The sequence below is a fragment of the Pomacea canaliculata genome, linkage group LG10 (assembly GCF_003073045.1).
Source record: "Pomacea canaliculata isolate SZHN2017 linkage group LG10, ASM307304v1, whole genome shotgun sequence".
Taxonomy (NCBI): Eukaryota; Metazoa; Mollusca; class Gastropoda; order Architaenioglossa; family Ampullariidae; genus Pomacea; species Pomacea canaliculata.
In genome coordinates, this window is record NC_037599.1 from 4969240 (window position 1) to 4987135 (window position 17896).

The 17896-nt window shown below is 41.1% G+C and overlaps 2 protein-coding genes and 1 long non-coding RNA gene across 8 annotated transcripts in view; 1 reads left to right on the top strand and 2 right to left on the bottom strand.

Moving 5' to 3' along the window:
- Nucleotides 1-28: 28 nt before the first annotated feature.
- LOC112573572 (peroxisomal membrane protein PEX13-like) lies at nt 29-3725 on the bottom strand. 2 transcript variants are annotated; one of them, XM_025254058.1, is made up of 4 exons: nt 3587-3725; nt 2202-2893; nt 1679-1804; nt 29-1458 (listed from the first exon to the last, which is right to left on the bottom strand). In XM_025254058.1, exons 1-4 carry the CDS (start codon nt 3667-3669, stop codon nt 1061-1063), a joined length of 1299 nt encoding a protein of 432 aa, XP_025109843.1. In that variant the 5' UTR covers nt 3670-3725; the 3' UTR covers nt 29-1060. The 2 variants fall into 2 exon arrangements, with proteins under 2 accessions (XP_025109843.1, XP_025109844.1); XM_025254059.1 differs by having other exon boundaries at nt 2202-2890; nt 3587-3695.
- Nucleotides 3726-5525: 1800 nt separating this feature from the next.
- Nucleotides 5526-13437, top strand: LOC112574349. Of its 5 annotated transcripts, none has more exons than XR_003101417.1 (8): nt 5526-5771; nt 8194-8970; nt 9264-9346; nt 9822-9869; nt 10019-11518; nt 12153-12257; nt 12521-12600; nt 13049-13437. It is a non-coding gene; the product is annotated as an uncharacterized LOC112574349 (long non-coding RNA). The 5 variants fall into 5 exon arrangements; XR_003101413.1 differs by having other exon boundaries at nt 5527-5771; nt 12521-12612; XR_003101415.1 differs by lacking the exon at nt 5526-5771 and adding an exon at nt 5791-6304 and having other exon boundaries at nt 12521-12612.
- Nucleotides 13438-14923: 1486 nt separating this feature from the next.
- LOC112573649 (lipoxygenase homology domain-containing protein 1-like) overlaps nt 14924-17896 on the bottom strand; it is a 46240-nt gene continuing 43267 nt past the window's right edge. Inside the window, 1 exon segment of the mRNA XM_025254210.1 lies at nt 14924-17358. Coding sequence (XP_025109995.1) covers nt 17190-17358 — 169 coding nt within the window. The 3' untranslated portion in view covers nt 14924-17189.

Genomic DNA, 17896 nt, shown 5'->3' on the forward strand with positions numbered 1-17896 from the left:
AGGAATGCATTCTGAAAAAAATGACGCAAATATATTTAAAAATTTAATAACTTGCACTTCACCTTAAGATATCTGTTACCTTAAAAAGGTGGCAACATAACTGCTATAAAATTTCTAATGTTAGGATCAGGTTACAATGAGTTGCAGTGAATGCTAATTTTCATAAATTAACAAATGTTGCTTTAGAGTATTTGATGCCAGCAAATGTTGAGGTTCAAAAGGGATGGAAAAAAATCTGGAACATTAGTTCGTTTGTTGCATAACATTGTCATCAGACTTTTATATGGCTTATCCAGTCAAGGGTAAAGTGTGAAATACAGTGCCTGGGTCACAAAAATCCTGAACTTGCATGGAAAATTTAATACAAAATGAGCACATAAAACCTCTTCATTTTGCATTATCACCATTTCAATTGCAGATAACTTTTTGAGTTTGTTTTTAACTTGAATGGTCAGCACCTTTTTTAGCAAAAATAAAGGTCATACAAGGGTTACATCAAGGCCCTTATATTCTGCTGGTTACATCCAGCCTTGTCTGCATTCAAGTCTGGCCACTGATGTTTTTAATTTTAAACATAAATTTGAGAACAGCATCTCACACCATTTCCAATTGTGCAAATCATGTAAGATGAAAGTTTTAAAGACTGAGTAATAAAAGCAGAAAGTGATTATCTGATATGAATATAAATAATACTTTGATAGAAGTGCTATCATATAACAGCACCCCTTAACATGTAATTATCAACATTTCAATGTGATCAAATTCTCAGCAACTGAAATCAGGATGGTGCAGATCATATGAGAAATCTTTTAGTCTGATTATTTCATTGTCTTCGATTGGTATCACAGCCTAGTTCAATCATTTTCAAAACAAAAGAGAAATATTCTTAAACATCAAAGAAGATGCGAATACAGCATTTGAAATGCAGGAAGTCACAGCCACAGATCTGATGATGCTACACAGTCATAAGGCAAACTGGTAATTTCCTTTTGTGTTCTTTGGAACTGTGGTTGAAATGATTCTCATTTGCTTAAGCGAAAAAAATCTGTTGTACCCACACTTAAGACTGATTATCTGCCTGCTGATCCAAGATATCACTGGCTTCCAAGTCTGAAGGGTTCTGATCATCCAATCTAAAGTTCACAGCTGAAGCCTGATCCAATGACAGTTTATCAGAGCTGCTAAAGATGGCATCCATATCGGCGATGCTAGCTAAAGATGACAAATTGTTGCCTGGACTGGATCCAGGTGCAGCAAGGCTAGGACAACTGCCACTTGAGTTAACAGGTGATGCTATGGATGGGCCACCCGCTGGCTGGGTGGCAGAGCTTTTTGCTGTTGGGTTGGAAGGGACACCTTGCCTTTGGCCAAGCACTTTGATATAGGTGGCAGGCACCAATCCCGTCTTTTGACCATCCACACTTGCCAAGAGCCAACCTCGTACTTGGGGCTGTTGCTCTGTAAACAAAGGAAACCAATTCAGCGTATGTCTCTTAAACCTACAGTCAAGACAAAAGAAGCACCTGCAAAAAATCTGTCGCATCTACTGGATCAGTGATTGGATTAATTGTGCACGAAAAAATGTTCACAGCACTAGGCTACATTATTACCTAACCTAACTAAAGCTTTAAGAAAGGTGGACAAAAATTTTTTAAATGCAGAAATATCCATTGCATACCTTTTGGTGCTATAATAATATGCTGTCCAGCAGAAAATGATAACTCCTCATCACTACGAGCAGAGAAGTTGTAGAGAGCTTGACCAGCATAGTGGTCAACCTCTCCCTTGGCCCAGCTTTCTTGCTCTGATTAAGGATCAGAATATGGCATAAAATGTAATGAAAACTGCTTATTTACAGCACAGGATGCATCTTTTTTCATTATAACAGAGACTTTATTTTCAATGGTATGCTGGCAAGGTAGACTGATTTGATAACAAGTCAAGAATTGCTCTGCAGTGAATATCCAGAAAGTTATTCTGACATAAAAACAATGAAATACGTTCCTCAATCATGTATTGTTAACATGCAAAGGTAATTAAACAAGTTAATGTTCCAGTTGATATCACTTTAAATATGCCGCATAATTTTCAGGATAATTTTAATAAAACTGTTACGCAGCTTCATGAATATATTAATCATGAACAACTATTAGTGAAAACAATGAGTTTGCACCTTAATAACATAGAAAAGGTTAACCTACGGGAAGAACTTGAGAAAGATGAAATGAGTTTCCAGATCAGCCATGGTCCGCCAAGAATGATTCCAAAGAACATAAAGATGGGCCAGGAGCTTTTCTTTGGGTCACTGTTGGTTCCTGCTGGAACAGCACTAGCTACTTGTTGCACTGCTGCTTTCCACTCTCTCTCTGCTTCCCCAGGAGGGCGTAATCTTAGGAATTCAAGCAGCCGTCTCACAAAATAGCGCAGAGTACGAATGAATGCCAGTGCTGAAAATATCTGCATTAGCTGAGTGCGGAGTCGTGAAAAATTATCTGCAACGCCAATGACTGCTCGAAATGAGCTATAAACAGCCTGAAAAGATGAGTCCAGCATCATTGACACAGAGGTAAAGGCTTGCACGATGCTTTCAATGGACTGGAAAGCAGGTCGTGAGTTTTCTTCTGCAACACGTGCAAAACTGCTTCCAGAAATATCAGTATGTGAGCCAAACCGGTTATAACCATAGGGTCCATAACCTCCAAAACCACTATAGGGACTGTACATTCCCCCGCTATAACCAAATGGTCCACCAAAACTGGAGTAACCCCCATATGATGAACCAAAACGGCTGATGTTGGTGCTAGGGCGTGGTGGCAGAGGAGGTGGTGTGGTTTGTGTGACTGCTGGTGAAGCACCAATTCCTGAAGGTAATGTTATCCCATCAGGTGGTCTGCTGCAAACAAGAAACACATTGTGTCATGGCCTATGCTAGTTAAAAATGAAAAGAAGACGTTTACACAATCCTAGATAACATAATATACTTGATTATGCTGATGTGGATAACAGAACTGACCTTCACATTAGCAAGGTGACCAGACGTTTCGGGGGCGAAAGCTGCCGATGATGGTGTCCTCATCAAAACGCCGAAAAAGTGATTTTTAAGACAGCAAGTGTCCGCCAAATGCGGGACGTTCACTACATTAAGAATATAAACAGGGATTTCAAACATAAACTTTTCTTTCAACAACATTTTCAGTCATTTACTGCTTAAAAAAAAATAGATGATAGGATTTTCAGCATGTTATATGCAAAATTTATCAAGTCATAACTTTAATCACTGAAAATCGTGATTACATGCTATTAGTGTACTTTGGACTGGCTACATCAACTGCACGAATTAGCAAGCCACTAGCAGCATGCTAGTAATTGCGTCACTTCATTCTACGAGAATATTACCACTATTACAATTTGACTTTCCAACCAAGTTCGCAAAGAAACGCTAAAGCAGTCAATTAAGTCACTTTTTATTTTACTAACTTCATTTGAGTTTTGCTCATTTCGGAATCATTCATTTCACAGTTTTCTAAATTAACACGTGGTAAACTTATATTAAAGGAAGGGTATTATAATAGGTTCTCCACATTACCTCGACATGTTGTTTCCGAGCACAGATGACGAATTCTGATGGTTTATTCCTGGTCTTTCCCAAGGCTTCAAGGGAGCCGCCATGTTTCGTCTATGTAAGAGAGATAATCCATCAACAACCAGGATTCTTGAAGGTTGTGCCCCCTTTACCCTCTCTGTCGTGAACCTCTAATGATACGAGATGTTTACAAACACAGAAACCTTTAGCATCACACTTTGTGTGTGCTCACCACGTTTATTACACACGAAATTCCACAATTCCGTGTTGTCAGAAGGCCAGCACCTCCTGGAATTTGTTTACTTCCCAGTTAGTGCAATCTAGAGATAGTATGGGGATTAGCGTTCAGCAGGGACGTATTGCATTTACTTCTCACTATAATCTCATGGTCTATGGGAGTCCAAGAGGGATTTTTTTCATAATGTTCTTTCACTATTTATACAATGCCATTTATAACTATTGAAGGCATTCTATAGCTAAGCAATTTATTCCATAATTATGAATTCATTCTAACTGCCCCCCCCCCAAAAAAAAAACAAAACAAAATACAAAAAAATAATCTCTTTACTCGCCCAGGTAGCATAGGGCAACTAAATTCTATAGCTATAGCATGCATTCTAGCTACGCAACTTAATTCCATAATTTATATGAAGGAATTCTGTTGTAGATTTTATTGAGTAATTATGTTATATAATATATACAATTAAATTGTATGCGGAACAAGATTCGTATGTGATTCACTCCGGTCAGGTAAAAGGTTAATTCGTTTTTATCCTGGATGTATTCATTAACTGCAATCCACATCGTCAGCAAAACGCTATTAAGTTTGAGTTTCCTTCTTTTGTACTGGTAGTGTCGAGGATCCTCCGAAATCAGTGTCATCATTGTCGAGGAAAAAATAACCGCATCCTGCTGGTATCCATCTGTCTCAGCCCAGCTAGTGCTATCTGGGACTGTGCACTGGTGCGATTCAAAAGGTCATGCAGTACGGTTACGTTGCCGTCGTGACCCATAGGTGCCGTCTTGATGCGCACCAAAGGCCTCACTACCACATTCAACACGAGTGGTTCAGCTGTGTGGTGAGAATTATACTCTTCTTCATCACGAGGACAGCGTGTTTTCTTGAGGTCAGCCGCTGGCCATGGTGTTCACAGTAACATTTTCTCTCATTTCCCTTCTTTCTCTGTATGTGTCATCTGATTACAGGGCTGGCTGCTTCGCCGTGATGTAGCCATAGTTGCTGACGGCGTAAAACACAAATCCACCCCCTCTCTCTCCCTTCCCTGACCAGTCCAGAAGAACAAGAAAAAAAAAAAAAATCCCAAGTCTTGTATCTCTTGATCATATAAACTAGTTTAATACTTTAAATTATACCAATTAGATGTAGGTAGACCGGGCTGGAGCCATTTTGTATGTCTATATCTATAGGCATGTCGATCTCACGATTTAAAGGAGAAAAACCCTACTTAATTTTTTTTTTCTACGGTAAGCCAAAAGGGAAGATGTTTTTATTCTTGTCTGTACTCATCATGCATTCTAACCGTACCTGGTTTAACCGACGGCCGTCATTTTTATAGCACTATACTTGTCTATTATACTTAGCAAGGGCCAGTTGCTGTCAACTTTCTTAGTGTGTGGCGGCGTGCTAACTGCACGGCGGGGCTCTCGAGTGCTCTGAGACACCACAAGAATGGTAACTGTTAGTAACTCACTCAACACTAAGGTCGAATAATAATTCATTCAAGGGTCTACGGTGACCTCAGAATGTATACAGGCCCTTGACACGGCGTAGAGTAGGAGATAAAGCAGAAACGAACATGATAATTGGTAAATATTGGCAATGGTTATGCCAGAGTTTAAGAAAAACTGACGTCTTTCTTTTATCTTCTAATATACCCAGTAGTGGTGTGTGTGTGTTGGGGGTGTATATTTATCGCAGACTAGGAGGGACTGAGCATTAGAGAGAGAGAGACATTGTCTCGCGTGAACTCACATGTAACTACGAGGTCTGCGTGAGCCCGGAGGTGGGAGGTGTGTCGACACGCGCGGGGCCACCTTCTGTCAGTTGAAGGAACCAGTATGCGAGTCGTACGTGCTTGCTGCAGGTTAACATGAAATTATGGGACAATGATTACGGGAGCTCTGACACACCACGGTGACTTCAATTCTTTCTTGTAACAGCCAACAGGTAGGGTGTGATCGTCTCGTAACGATATGTGTAGGTGTAACAGTCGAAGCAGTTAATGTTCGTTTGTCCCTAAACTACATTCATTATACTCTATGTATTTTTTTCTAACTGAGCTCATAGATCTTTGCCTTCCAAAATGTCGAAGAGCGCAGGGAATTTGATATATTTCAGAAACTTATACCACGGCTCGTCTGACCTGTGCGGGTCCAAAACTCATGGAAGCACTCCACCCGGTTTTGTGTTTGCTTGGTAAACGACGTTCATAGCTCAACGCTTAGGCAGTTCGTGGACCGCTTTGTCCGCTAGTCTGTATGGTATCGGCGATAAAACGACTTTATGGGGAAGGTTTGCATAGACTCACACCGGGCTTTCGTGAAAACTATTAAGCTGCCATTAGTATTCTTCGAGTACTTCAATGCAGTCCCTGCCGACAAACCTTACTGGAGAGGCTGGACCTGGTGCTAGGATTGAAAAACAAAAACTAACCAACAAACAAGAAAATGTGCGAAAGTAGTACAAAGGAAAGTCATAAGGTAATTTATTTCCATTTGCCATAACGCATCTCTTTTTGATTATTACTCATACTATTGCCACCGTTATCACTGCCGGTACTGCTGCAGTTGTACTACCACCACAACTGCCATTACTGTTAATGCTTTGTATGCTACTACTTCGGCACGATCGACGCTGTTTCTACACAGATATCGGTATTATCTCTAGCTTGATCACCACACCTGCTAACATTGACACAACCCAGAAGGTAATTGTCGTCAAGCACACCTGTCACTAACAAACACCTGTATCAAGCGCTCAGCCGAATCAAAGTAGGAGGAAGGCAGCCATATTACTAGCAAGCGGGAGGAATTAGCACTACTGCCGGGCATGAAAATACTCCAAGAGGTAAGCCCAAGAAGTCTGTTCCGATGTTACCGAGATAGAAAAAAAGTAAAGAAAAGAAATAAAGGCTTTCGTCGTCAACTGTTGTGGCCCTCGTAGACATATAACTCTCCCCAGTCTGCACATGGTGGTTAAAGATTTCGACTGCTGCTACAACTGAGTTAGGAATGCATGTGTCCAGTGGCAGACCACTCGAGTTTTAATACCTTCTCGACGCAGGTCGGCTAATAGAGCCTCGAGCGATTTCAATCATCTCCAAGGGCTACGACATGACATCTGTCTTATCAATCGACTGATTGTTAATCTCCGCTGCTCTCTACATGTGACGTTTGTTAAGTGAGGAGCTTTTAGAAAAGCCAACCATTGAATGAAAGATAGTGAACACTTCTTACTATCTTTGATTGAATGCAATGTTGATCATCATCATTGTATGTGAATAAGTTCACATTAATGCCTTCATTGCGAGCACGGGACCAAATCGTGACGAAAGGAGGTCAAATACCTTTTAGAACTTTACCGCAGGGTTCATCGGAGACGCAGTCCCGGGAAAGAATACAGGGGCGGAGGGGAGAGGTCATATGTAGATCATGTAACAGACGTACGCAGAATCCTGACTGCGCACGCATGCTGCTGACAAATCCTTTTTTTGAAGGATGATTCAAGATGTCAAAGAACTCAAAGGAAAAAAGCACTCGGCGATCCGTGAACTAAACTCCAAAAGAAACAAGCTGCTACTTGCATTTCACCAGTTGACGACAAGCTCGAGCAGTCAAACCGACTCGCAGTTTTTGGTCTGGTGCGAGGGAAGTGCCAGGAGATAGAAACCCAGATTGGCCGAATACTTGGGTACTAAGCTGACCTGTCATTTATTTGTGAGGTGTGCCTTGAGCGAGAAGAGTAATCGTCTCTTTGTGGGAGCTGGTGCGTAGGCAGCCAGGGTTGAGGTTTCTTTGTTGGTTTTTTTTTTCAGTCAAGAAATGTGATCTGCGAAACATTTTGGACATGCGTTTATCGGCGGTGTAAAGTATTATCCTCAAATGTTTCATTGATTGTGTCTTTTTCTGCGTTGTCACGCTTCACACGCACGCACGCACTCGCGATCCATGTACGCAGGAAAATGTGTGCCCCCCCCCCCAAAAAAAAAAAAAGACAGCATGGCTTTGTGGTCACGTGACATATCGAACGTTGCATGACTATGTTTTCTCAGATAAGCAGACGAGTACTAAATATCCTACAGGGTACATCACACTGTTGATTGCTTTTAAACTGTCATGTTTCTAAAACAGTTCGCGTATTGCCTGCACGATAAAACAACCGGGTACTGGTATGCTTTCTCCACCTTTCACCTTTCCAGCAATACTAGCGTGCGCCAACTCTTTACAAAATTAAAGACAATAGACTCTTTTATTCTAGGTGTTCAGTTAAAAGAATAGCAGAAAGAAATGGAAAAACATATTCTTTAGGGTTTTTTTAATTCTTAATTTTTTGAGTGACAAGTTTGAACATTTCTACTTTGTCTCTACAGAATCCACAGGTCTGCACACATCTGCTAAATAAACAGTGAAGTGCGACTGAGGGTAGCAACAGATCGACCCTCCACAGCAATGGTGATAACCCGTCTTGTGATACTATCTCACTATCCAACATTAAAACTGTGTTTCTGGGCGGACAGAAACCGTTAAAGCCAGTTGTTAAATTTTTGGTCGTGATTGTCTTGCCTGCGACAGACTGCCGCCATCTATATGAGACGAACTCAGGAACTCATGAAGTGGAAACCAGATAGTGTCGTGTTTGGTTGGGTCCCTGCACTAACAGCTCAGCATTATGTCTATATGAGTATATGGGGACCAACCATGCCACCAGTTACATGGAGTAGCATGAACAGAGCCTGTGAAGACTGACCACCGCGTGCCAGTGCGAGAAATATAACGCGCTGACACGATTAAGCGACGAGTCTAACAATCTCACGAACGGGTGTCATTCCGGGTACCAACGTACAGGTCCGTAGTCTCTACAACACAGCTATTTCCGCTGGCATCGATTAACCACTATTATCGCCTAAACGCCTTTGTGTGCCTTCTTTATCAATGTCAGCATCACGAAGCTTCTGCCACCTGAGCGCGGTCTGGTCAGCACCTGGCTGTGTCCTTGCCAGTATCGGCGGTTGCATTAGGCGGTGATTTGCTGCTGGTCTGATGGTTTACTGGTCTGCTGGCAAGCGCGTACTCCCCACCATGGTGCGGCGAACGGACACCCAGGAACCTTCTAGTGGTTCCCAGAAGGACAAACGGGCGGTTGGCAGGTATGTGGTTTCCATCAATAGAGACTTTTCTTATGTAACAAAGGTACGTGGCTCTCAGCATATCAGGGTAGTGGAGTGCTCAATTGAACTCTTTCTTATTCTCCTTGTCTTTCTTTCCTTCCTTCTTATTCTGTAATGAGGCGTGCTCTCCTGGTACAACAGGTCGAGGGTTCCCAGATATTCTGGGCGATTGACATCTTGGAGACCAATCTTGGTGCCGCAGAGCGGACCCTCCTTATTTCAATGAGCGCCATAGAGACTAGGTATAAAATACACTCCACTGTCTTTTACAGGAAAGCAGGGACTGACAAAAGCCAGGCACCACAGCTGTGTGGCTGGGCCTCGACACCTGCTCTGGCTTACGATGATGATAACGGTAAAACGTCAGCTTTTGATTTTATTTTTGTCTGGCTTTTCGTCTGTGTTGCTCTGTGTATTTTCCTCACTGCCTGCAAGGGTCTCTTTCTGTCAAATGTTCTTCATTTGCCTGACACATTACCTAGCTGTATATTTCAAAAGTTCATCCTTAGAACACCATTCCGTTCATTCTTCGAAACTTTGCTGTTAAATATAGGATCATTTCCTTTACATACAAATAAACTTCTTACCCATGTCAAAAGATAGTTCCAAATGTTGATGCTGGGTTTTCAAAACAAACAACCCCTTTAATCGACAAACTCGAGGCAATATTTTATGAAGACAAAAATGAGGTAATTAGATACCTAGGTTGTCGAATTCCCTTGGAAATTATTAGGCTTCATTTACAAGGTATTAACAGCGACATCACAATTAACTGCCACGTGTTTCAGTTGCTCTGAGTCTAAACCTTCGACTGTTTACGTGGTTTTCAGATATCATCAGCTGGATGAGAAGAGCGAAAAATGGCGACAACAGACAGGGTGAGTATGGTGAAGAAAATGTGTCAGTTGAGAAAGGTCAAAGTCGGTTTTGTCAGCGGAAAGCGGTAGCGTGTTTCCTTCTTAGTTTATCGCTAGTACTCACCTACAACTTCGCTTTTCACAAATATTCTCCTTCATTTTTGTGACAGATAACAGAAACGGATCGCTCTGCGAGGAGCAGTTCCGTCACGTGTTCGACCTCTGCACAGCCATCGAGGACAAGCAATGTTCGAGCTTCAAATCCTGAACTGCGACCGGCATCCGCGGAACTGCCATAACGGGCCGCAGGCTACCAGCGTTGCCACGGCAACAACCTCCGCGATGTCAACAGTCGATGGGACCTCACAGTCTCCTGAACTAGACAAGGACGAAAACTGCCAAAGTGACGACAAAAGAGCATCGGTTGTAAGGGGAGGTAATGGTAGTGCGGCAAGCATGCGGGAGGAGGGGACGCTGTCTAGGGAGGTCCCTGAGTCTTCACGTGTTCAGGGGAAGAACAACGCCATTAAAGATGGACATCCCTGCAACGACAGCAATGATGATGGTGCGAAAGTCAAAGGTCTTGGTGCAAAATGCAAGGCCGACGCGGCGTTTCTGGACGACGCACGTGTTCCATCTTCGAAAGGTGACTGGAGACGGGAGGAAACAAGAGGGAAGAGCGAGCTCTCAGAAGAACGACTGTGAACTTGAGGAAAACCAGGGTCAGCACGAGTCAGTGACGCGATTACGGTATTCTTGCGCCGAGGAGTCGACATTTAGTGAACAAAGTACATACAAACGTGGCAGCGGCTATAACAATGGTGACATGGACCATCAGACAGCCGACTATGGTCTGAGTCGTACCTCTGCGTCCGTCTATCCTGCTAGTCGTCACCACCAGGCCGTCGGTATCGCGAGGCAGAAACTTCAGCAGCAGCAAGTTGTGGGGACGCGACCTGGAGCTTGGAGCCGCGCGTCATGGTGTTACGCAAGATTATGATCCAGGACTCCCCACCGGACGTGCACTCCCGGGATCCAGAGCAACCCAGTCTCCATCCCAGAGTACCTAGAGTCGTTCCCTTGAGAAACACGACCCGCAAAGTCGAGGTCATGTGAAAGCTGAAACTGCTGCGGGTCATCACTCGGCTGACTCACTATCCAGACAACTCGGCGACGGCCTGACATCAGAGGGCGCAGACGATGCTGCCGTGACCTCACCAACCGGCAGGACATCTGCTGCATCCTATCCCCTCCCGTCATGCATCCGCAGCGCCAACGAGAATGAGCGTTCGCAGATACTTGACCTTTATTGCGATGGTATATCAAGGATAGGCTATTGTTACCATAACGCGCTACACCAGATGACCTCCCTACCCATGACCGACCTCCTTCCTGCAGTGGAACGGAAAATATCGCACTCGTTCCACTCAACGTGAAGTCACCATAGACAACAATAACATCTTTCACCTACAAAATGACCGCTGGCACCAGCACCGGCAGCAGCAGCAACAACAAGAGTGGCGTCAACAGGAATCTCGCACGACTGTTGATGAAGGTAGTCAAGGGTACGAAAGAGAGTCGACTCGGTGAGAGGTCACCACAGATCTTTAGCATTTGACGAGAGTCGAACTGGCGCCGGCAGTGAAACCCGCACTTTTAATACCGAAACAGTATGTATTACACAGTTTGAGTTACTGTAGTTAATGCTCACACTCTAAAGTGCACTCAAGAATATTTTTGAACGATGGATTAAGGGTGGAACCTAAGGCACGCGCATAGCTGGCTTTAAAAAGGGATTTTTTTAAAATTTAATTTAATTTTTTATTTTTTGCCAAGCCTACCTATGTAATCACATATTTAACCTTCCAGTCATATCGTTCAGTTTAGAATATTTTGATTGAACATTGCTAATACACTGGAGCACTGATATTTGATCTCCATTACAGACTGACTTAATTGTGCGGAGTCACCCCCCCCCTTTTTTTTTTCTTGGTCTTGATCATCATGCCAGGCCGTCCTTAAGTGTCTGGACGTAGTTTGCAGTTTAGTTTATCACGTGACATGTTCTCATCTTTGTGAAGTTTCATTACATAAACTCAAATAGTAAGGATCGGCACTGTACACGTGTACATCTTTCTTTATGAAAGCCACTTCTTCTTTATCGTCTTCTTAATCAGCAAAAATAGCCCTTATTTCAGCTAATGACGAATGTTGTAATCTTTTCACTATTTTGACCGTTAAATAAACTTTTTCGTTGTATTGATGTGTTCTGAGACCTCCCTTTTCATAATTATTTTGTTGCAGATTCCAAATTTTCCTAGTTTTCGGCCTCACTATAGTATTTCGCCTCTGCAGCGTGCAAGAGAAATAGCCTTCCGTCGGTTACACGGACACTTGACACAACAGCCGGTAAGACACGTTTGATACAGCAGCCGATAATCCTAACACCTGAAACAGTAGTATTTGGATCACACCTGGCTTAGCAGCCACGAGGTGCATATTACACTTGACACAGCAGCTAGTAAGTAACGGCTACAAGCTGTAATCAGCATATAAAAAAAGTGATTAGCAGGATATTTCATGGAAAACATTTTTCAATATGTTTACGCCTCAAAGATTTTATTCAACTTCTGAGCTCCCACCCAAAATGTTCTCATGTCTGTTTTCTACAGGATGGTTCTGAGACCGTGACAGTCCCATCACCTCGATATGCACCACGAGCTGACCAGAAATACATCCCTTCGCGAACTAGGTCTGCTTGCAGGTGAAAACTCTTCGCTCCATTCCCATCAAATCGCCCAACTCCAAACTTCAAATTTTCAGGGATTTTTTTTTTTCATTTTTTAATTTTTTATGTGAAATAGCCCTCTGTCTCTATGCCTTCAAGTGCTTTTATCACCTCGTGCCGTCACTACTTAGCCTGATAGAAGAACAATTTCTTGAATAGCATGTCACTTGTCTGCAGTTTTATTGTTCATTATTGTTCTTCATTGTTGCGGCAAAAAGTGATAGCCACAAGTTAATAATCAAAATTTTGCAAATCTGTATTATGCGATTTTGACAGTCCGTTGTTGGCAAAGGGAAGTAAGTTCAAGGGGCATAATGTTTCTCCATTCGTCTTTCTTTGCCTATTATTCCTTTCTCTTGAGGTATTCCTACTTAGCTGATGATGATGCAATTTTTTTTATCTCTCATCGTAGATTACTTGGTCAAGTCCTTTCGAGGCGAGATCCAGCACACTACTACAATTAGTCCCCAATGAATAGTACTACATACGGGTCTTCAGAAGTGTCGCCATTTTGACGAAGAAACTAAGACGTCCACGAAGAAACGAACCAAAGGCAGATGTCGACAGGAGTAAGCGGGAGATGGACACATCACTTAACTACGAAATGAAGGAGACCCACAAGCAGATGTCTGGGACACTGAAAAACAATTATCATGATCGCGAGTGTAATGGGAGAGGAATACACTTAATTTATATTCAGCACGGTGGCTATATTACATACGTTCATGAGTAAGTGAGCACCGCGAGTGGAGGAGAAAGAAGAGTGAGTGTGGAAAATAAAGCATTCACGCCTTTCACAAGGATTTCACTAGTCCCCGTAGTTCTTCAAGGGAGCAAATATGTTTTGCGTGGATTGAATCTGAATTTTCGTCAAGAGTTTTCTACCTTCGATCTTCTCTTTTAATCTACTTTTTAACCAGTTTTTCTCTTTCTCCAAGACAAAACTGTTTTTGACACAACACCAACACAAATCTTCTCTTTGTAACGACAGTACATTGGCATTCAGGTGAGGCCTTCATTCGACCATCTTTCAGGGCAGAGTGCGCGGAAGCAGCCGACAAATATAATTGCTGGTTCATACGTGTGTATGAAGGGAGCAGTGCTCACTCGCCTAGCAAGCCGTTGTTTGCGTAAGGATAACACGAGCGACAACTGGCTGACTAATGGTACTCCTTGTCTTGACTTTGATGACAATGACGAGTAGGCCGCAAACGCTTACAACTTCGCCCTTTTGTGTTTCCTGGGAGGGGAGTGGAGGTTCCCCTGTCGCGGTGTGGGATCCAGCTCAGGGATTACAAGAACAACTGTAGAATTTTCCGTACGTGCGAGTAGATAATCCCGGACATGAACTCTGTTTCTTCTTCGTCTATACTTCAAACAACATATCAGCTCCCCAATAAACTATACAACTTTGAAACCTACGTGAGTTACTAATACAATTCCATAAGCAATACATGTAACAGAAAAAGATGTCATACCTCGTCTAGGCGAGCTTAATCCACAAGGGGTCAGTATCGCACCGTATCCAGCGTCGATGGACACTACTCTGCTCTACTATACGTAATCTCAACTCTGGACATTTACAACTCATGACTCAGGCACGTCTTCCTCAGTATCCCGGGCCTGAGTACTTTTTAACCAAGGTTATTCGTGCCAAAAAATTCTACGACAAATTAACCCTTTTCCCGCTGACATTCTCATTCATTCTCTCTTGCAGTCCATAAGTAAAATAACCTAGGCACGGACTGGTCCGTGACACATACTCTGGCTTGATCATAACTGTTAAAGCCCAAATTCCTGTCAAAATTAAGGCTACAGAGCTATCCTTTCTTATACCTTCCATCATTTTTTCATTGTTTCAAGTACTTCCAGATATGACAGTGCCCTACCTTCTCACTGTGGGTCCTTTAGTTCTGTAAAAAAATGGAGAGATGTACTCACTAGACAGGCAGGAAGGGATGGGTAGTGAGCTGGTTGATAATGTGTTCTTCCTGCTCATTGCACATTTCTCACCGAGGTTAATGTCTTGCAAACTAAAAGTACGAAACAAATTTTTACAAACCACATTCAATCTCATTTTAAAAGCCTAACCTTCTTAGTGCAGATTTACTAGCAAGTCAGCAAATCTACCCAAGAACACAAATTTGCCCTTTGAAAAGTTTCCAAGCTGAATGTAGAGAAGAACTGTGCTTTCAAAATGACCATGTAGTGACTTTATTATGTTAACCATCAGGCATATCATAATGTAAAGCTTGACAGTCATGTATGCACTTTAAAAAAAAGCATATATTAGAGGGTCTAAATATTTATTGATACAACTGTAAAATTATGAACATTTTAATTCTACACAGTGCATTTAGCAGTAATGTAAACAAGACAGTCATTAATGGTATCACAGTCTTGCAAAATAATGCTTCAAGGACAGTAAATGACAACACAAGATAATATGAGTAGATTTTTTAATGTACTCTCTGATAGGCTTTGGCATCTGGTTTGAAACAATGTAAAAACTTACGCTGAAGAAACAAAACATGAAAAAAATTTTAAGTTTAGCAAGTGTCAATAAGATTTTTGGCTTTTTTAAAATATGAAATTCTTAGGCAGGAAACACTGAAAATAATTTGTCTAAAGCAGAGATTCTTTTTTTCGCAACTGTAACCCCAAAGGGTGTATGTCCGCGGGTATCCCTTGCGTGTAAGTTCGCACATAAAAGTACTTATTTTCATAATGGTGTGTGCTTATTTATGTCGCTGCATACCCTGCATAACCCTTATCGTATCCCTAAGGGTACACATATCACCGGTTGAGAACCTTGGGCTTAAATGACCTTTTGGGAGTTTGATGAGGTGCTACAACAGCAAACAGTATGGAGAAACTATTGTGCATTTTAGACAGCTCATTTATAAGAGCTGACTTGGATAACTAAATTATTTTTTCATTCCTGTAGCAGTTGAAATGAAAAGCTGTCTTGATCACCATTGGGATATTTAAAAATATTTTCTTTGTAATGTGAAGAATTATTCTGTATTTAAATAGCATTTATGATCAACAAAGTTGTGTAAAAGATACAAAGTACTGTACATGCTTATTTTTAGTCTTTGGTTTGTACAAATTTTCAAAATTGTCTGCATCACAGATCATCACCAGTAAAGGCAATTTGTAAAAAAACCCATGCTGCTATTAAAATTATTCTAGATAGGCCTTAAAGCCATGTATGAATAGGCTGTCAAATATATATTGACAACTAAATTATGCGTTCTTGGATATGGTTCCTTTTTTCCTTGCAAAACTGCTCCACTTATTGGAATACAAATGTCTATATAAGCATACAGACAGACACATGGTTGGTAAGCCCTTAAGAAAAAAAAAAATCTTGATAAAAGTCTCGGGGAGAAATTGGAAGTACTATACTGCTGCCATTAAATTATCACAGGCTAATGCTATTTGAAATAAAAGGTAAAATAGTGAAAAAAAACTTGGCAACAAACAAAACAACGATTCTGTTCCACAAACTCTTAAACTTTCTAGAGGTATGACGTATTATTATGAAGCTTTGACTAGAGCTCTACCTGTACAAAATGCAAGCTTAAAATTCTATTCCTATCAAGCAAAATAAGAGTTAAGCAACTATTCATGAAAAATATTTGATCAATTATACATTTGCACTGACTCCATTCAAACTGAAATTTCTACTGTGCATACTAATTTTTGTCTTTCAAAAGCATAAAAACGAGAAAAACAAAAACATACTATTAGGACAAGCATTCCAGTACAAATAATCTAAAAATATCATCAAACATTTATATTGATAAAAGCATCACCCAATAAGCAGCATGTCACTGAGGGTCTTGGAAATAAGATGAAGAAATCTTTGTTAAATCTTGGCTGTACATTATGCTTACAATGTTGCAGTCAGTGCAGACAGCTTAATTATGAACAAATTTTTACATCGCTTATCATAGTTGTAAAGTGAAATGAGGCCAGTGTAAAACCACATGACTTATTAGCAACTTGTTTGCAAAAGGCACAAGTGACCATTTGCTGTTGATGATTCCTACTCCAAAGTCGTCCAGGTCACAAGAACACAAAAATAAGTCCATCACAGATCCAGATCATTTTGCAAAAAGTCTTCTTTTATACCTACTTTAATATGCACAAGTCTACTATGTGGGAATATTTTCACATTTTTACACCATTCCAATGCGCAAGTGTATCCATGCATACACGGGCGCTCATGTTCACAGACACACAGATGCAAAACAAACAGCATCACTTACAAAGTGATAAAACAATAAATCCTGGGCAATATGCAGCATCAGTATTTGGGGTAAAAAATCATTAAAAAAAATTTGACAATAATAGCCATAAGTATAAGCATCCATCTCATTCTCTTGATCAGCTTATTTCAGTTCACTTACTAGTAAAAAAAAAAAAGTGTTGTCAGACATGGACCAAGCACAAATGTGCACCTATTATTCAGCCTTTGGTCAGGAAATAGTCACTACTGCTCGTCTTTTTCGTTAGCATCAATATTCTTTGCTGTCTCAAGTTTTTCAGGCTCTGTCTTTATCTCTTTTGCCTCCATTATGTCGGGGACTTCTTAAGGCTGGTGGGCTCTGTGGTCCTCTCCCAGCCCTCTCATCATTAGCATCATCATCATCACCATCATCTACAACATTGGCCAGTGGAATCTCTGCTTCTGGGTGCTCTTCAGTTAGCCATCTAATAAAAGGTGAACAGAAAGAAAATTTCACAAATATTTAATTATTCTGCGTCTCAAAGTCTGAAAATTAAAAGGTAACCTTCAAAGTGGAAATCTGGTGACCCATTAAAAAATTTCCTTTTAGATTAAAATGAACAAATAAATGTTCGCCATGTTAATCGGACTAAAAGGCAACCTTGCATTGATTAGAAAAGGTTAACAATTTTACACCAAGAAACAGCACTCAGTCTACCTGTATATCCCACACACATATATTATGGTCATTGTTTTATCAATTTTGCAGACTAACACAATGTAAATGCTTGTCTGCGGCATCCATGATGTATATTATTCTCATAATAATTATACATTGTCAGCATTTTAAATCCTTTAACTTTAAATCTAGATGGTTTCTTCCTTTTTTGGATTATGCATTGATTTAAAAAATATGTTCAGCTGAGACACATATACTTGACTCCTTATGTGTGTAAGTGTGTCTGTGGGTTAAAATGGGCGCCTGCAGAGATTTTTTTAAGTTATCCATATAAAACAAACAAA

Coding starts and splice junctions, on each gene's coding strand:
- LOC112573572 (XM_025254058.1), bottom strand. CDS start 3,669: ATGGCGGCTCCCTTGAAGCCTTGGGAAAGACCAGGAATAAACCATCAG. Junction 2,894..3,586: donor CTCGGAAACAACATGTCGAG/GTAATGTGGAGA, acceptor TCTTGTTTGCAG/CAGACCACCTGATGGGATAA. Junction 1,805..2,201: donor ATCTTTCTCAAGTTCTTCCC/GTAGGTTAACCT, acceptor ATCCTTAATCAG/AGCAAGAAAGCTGGGCCAAG.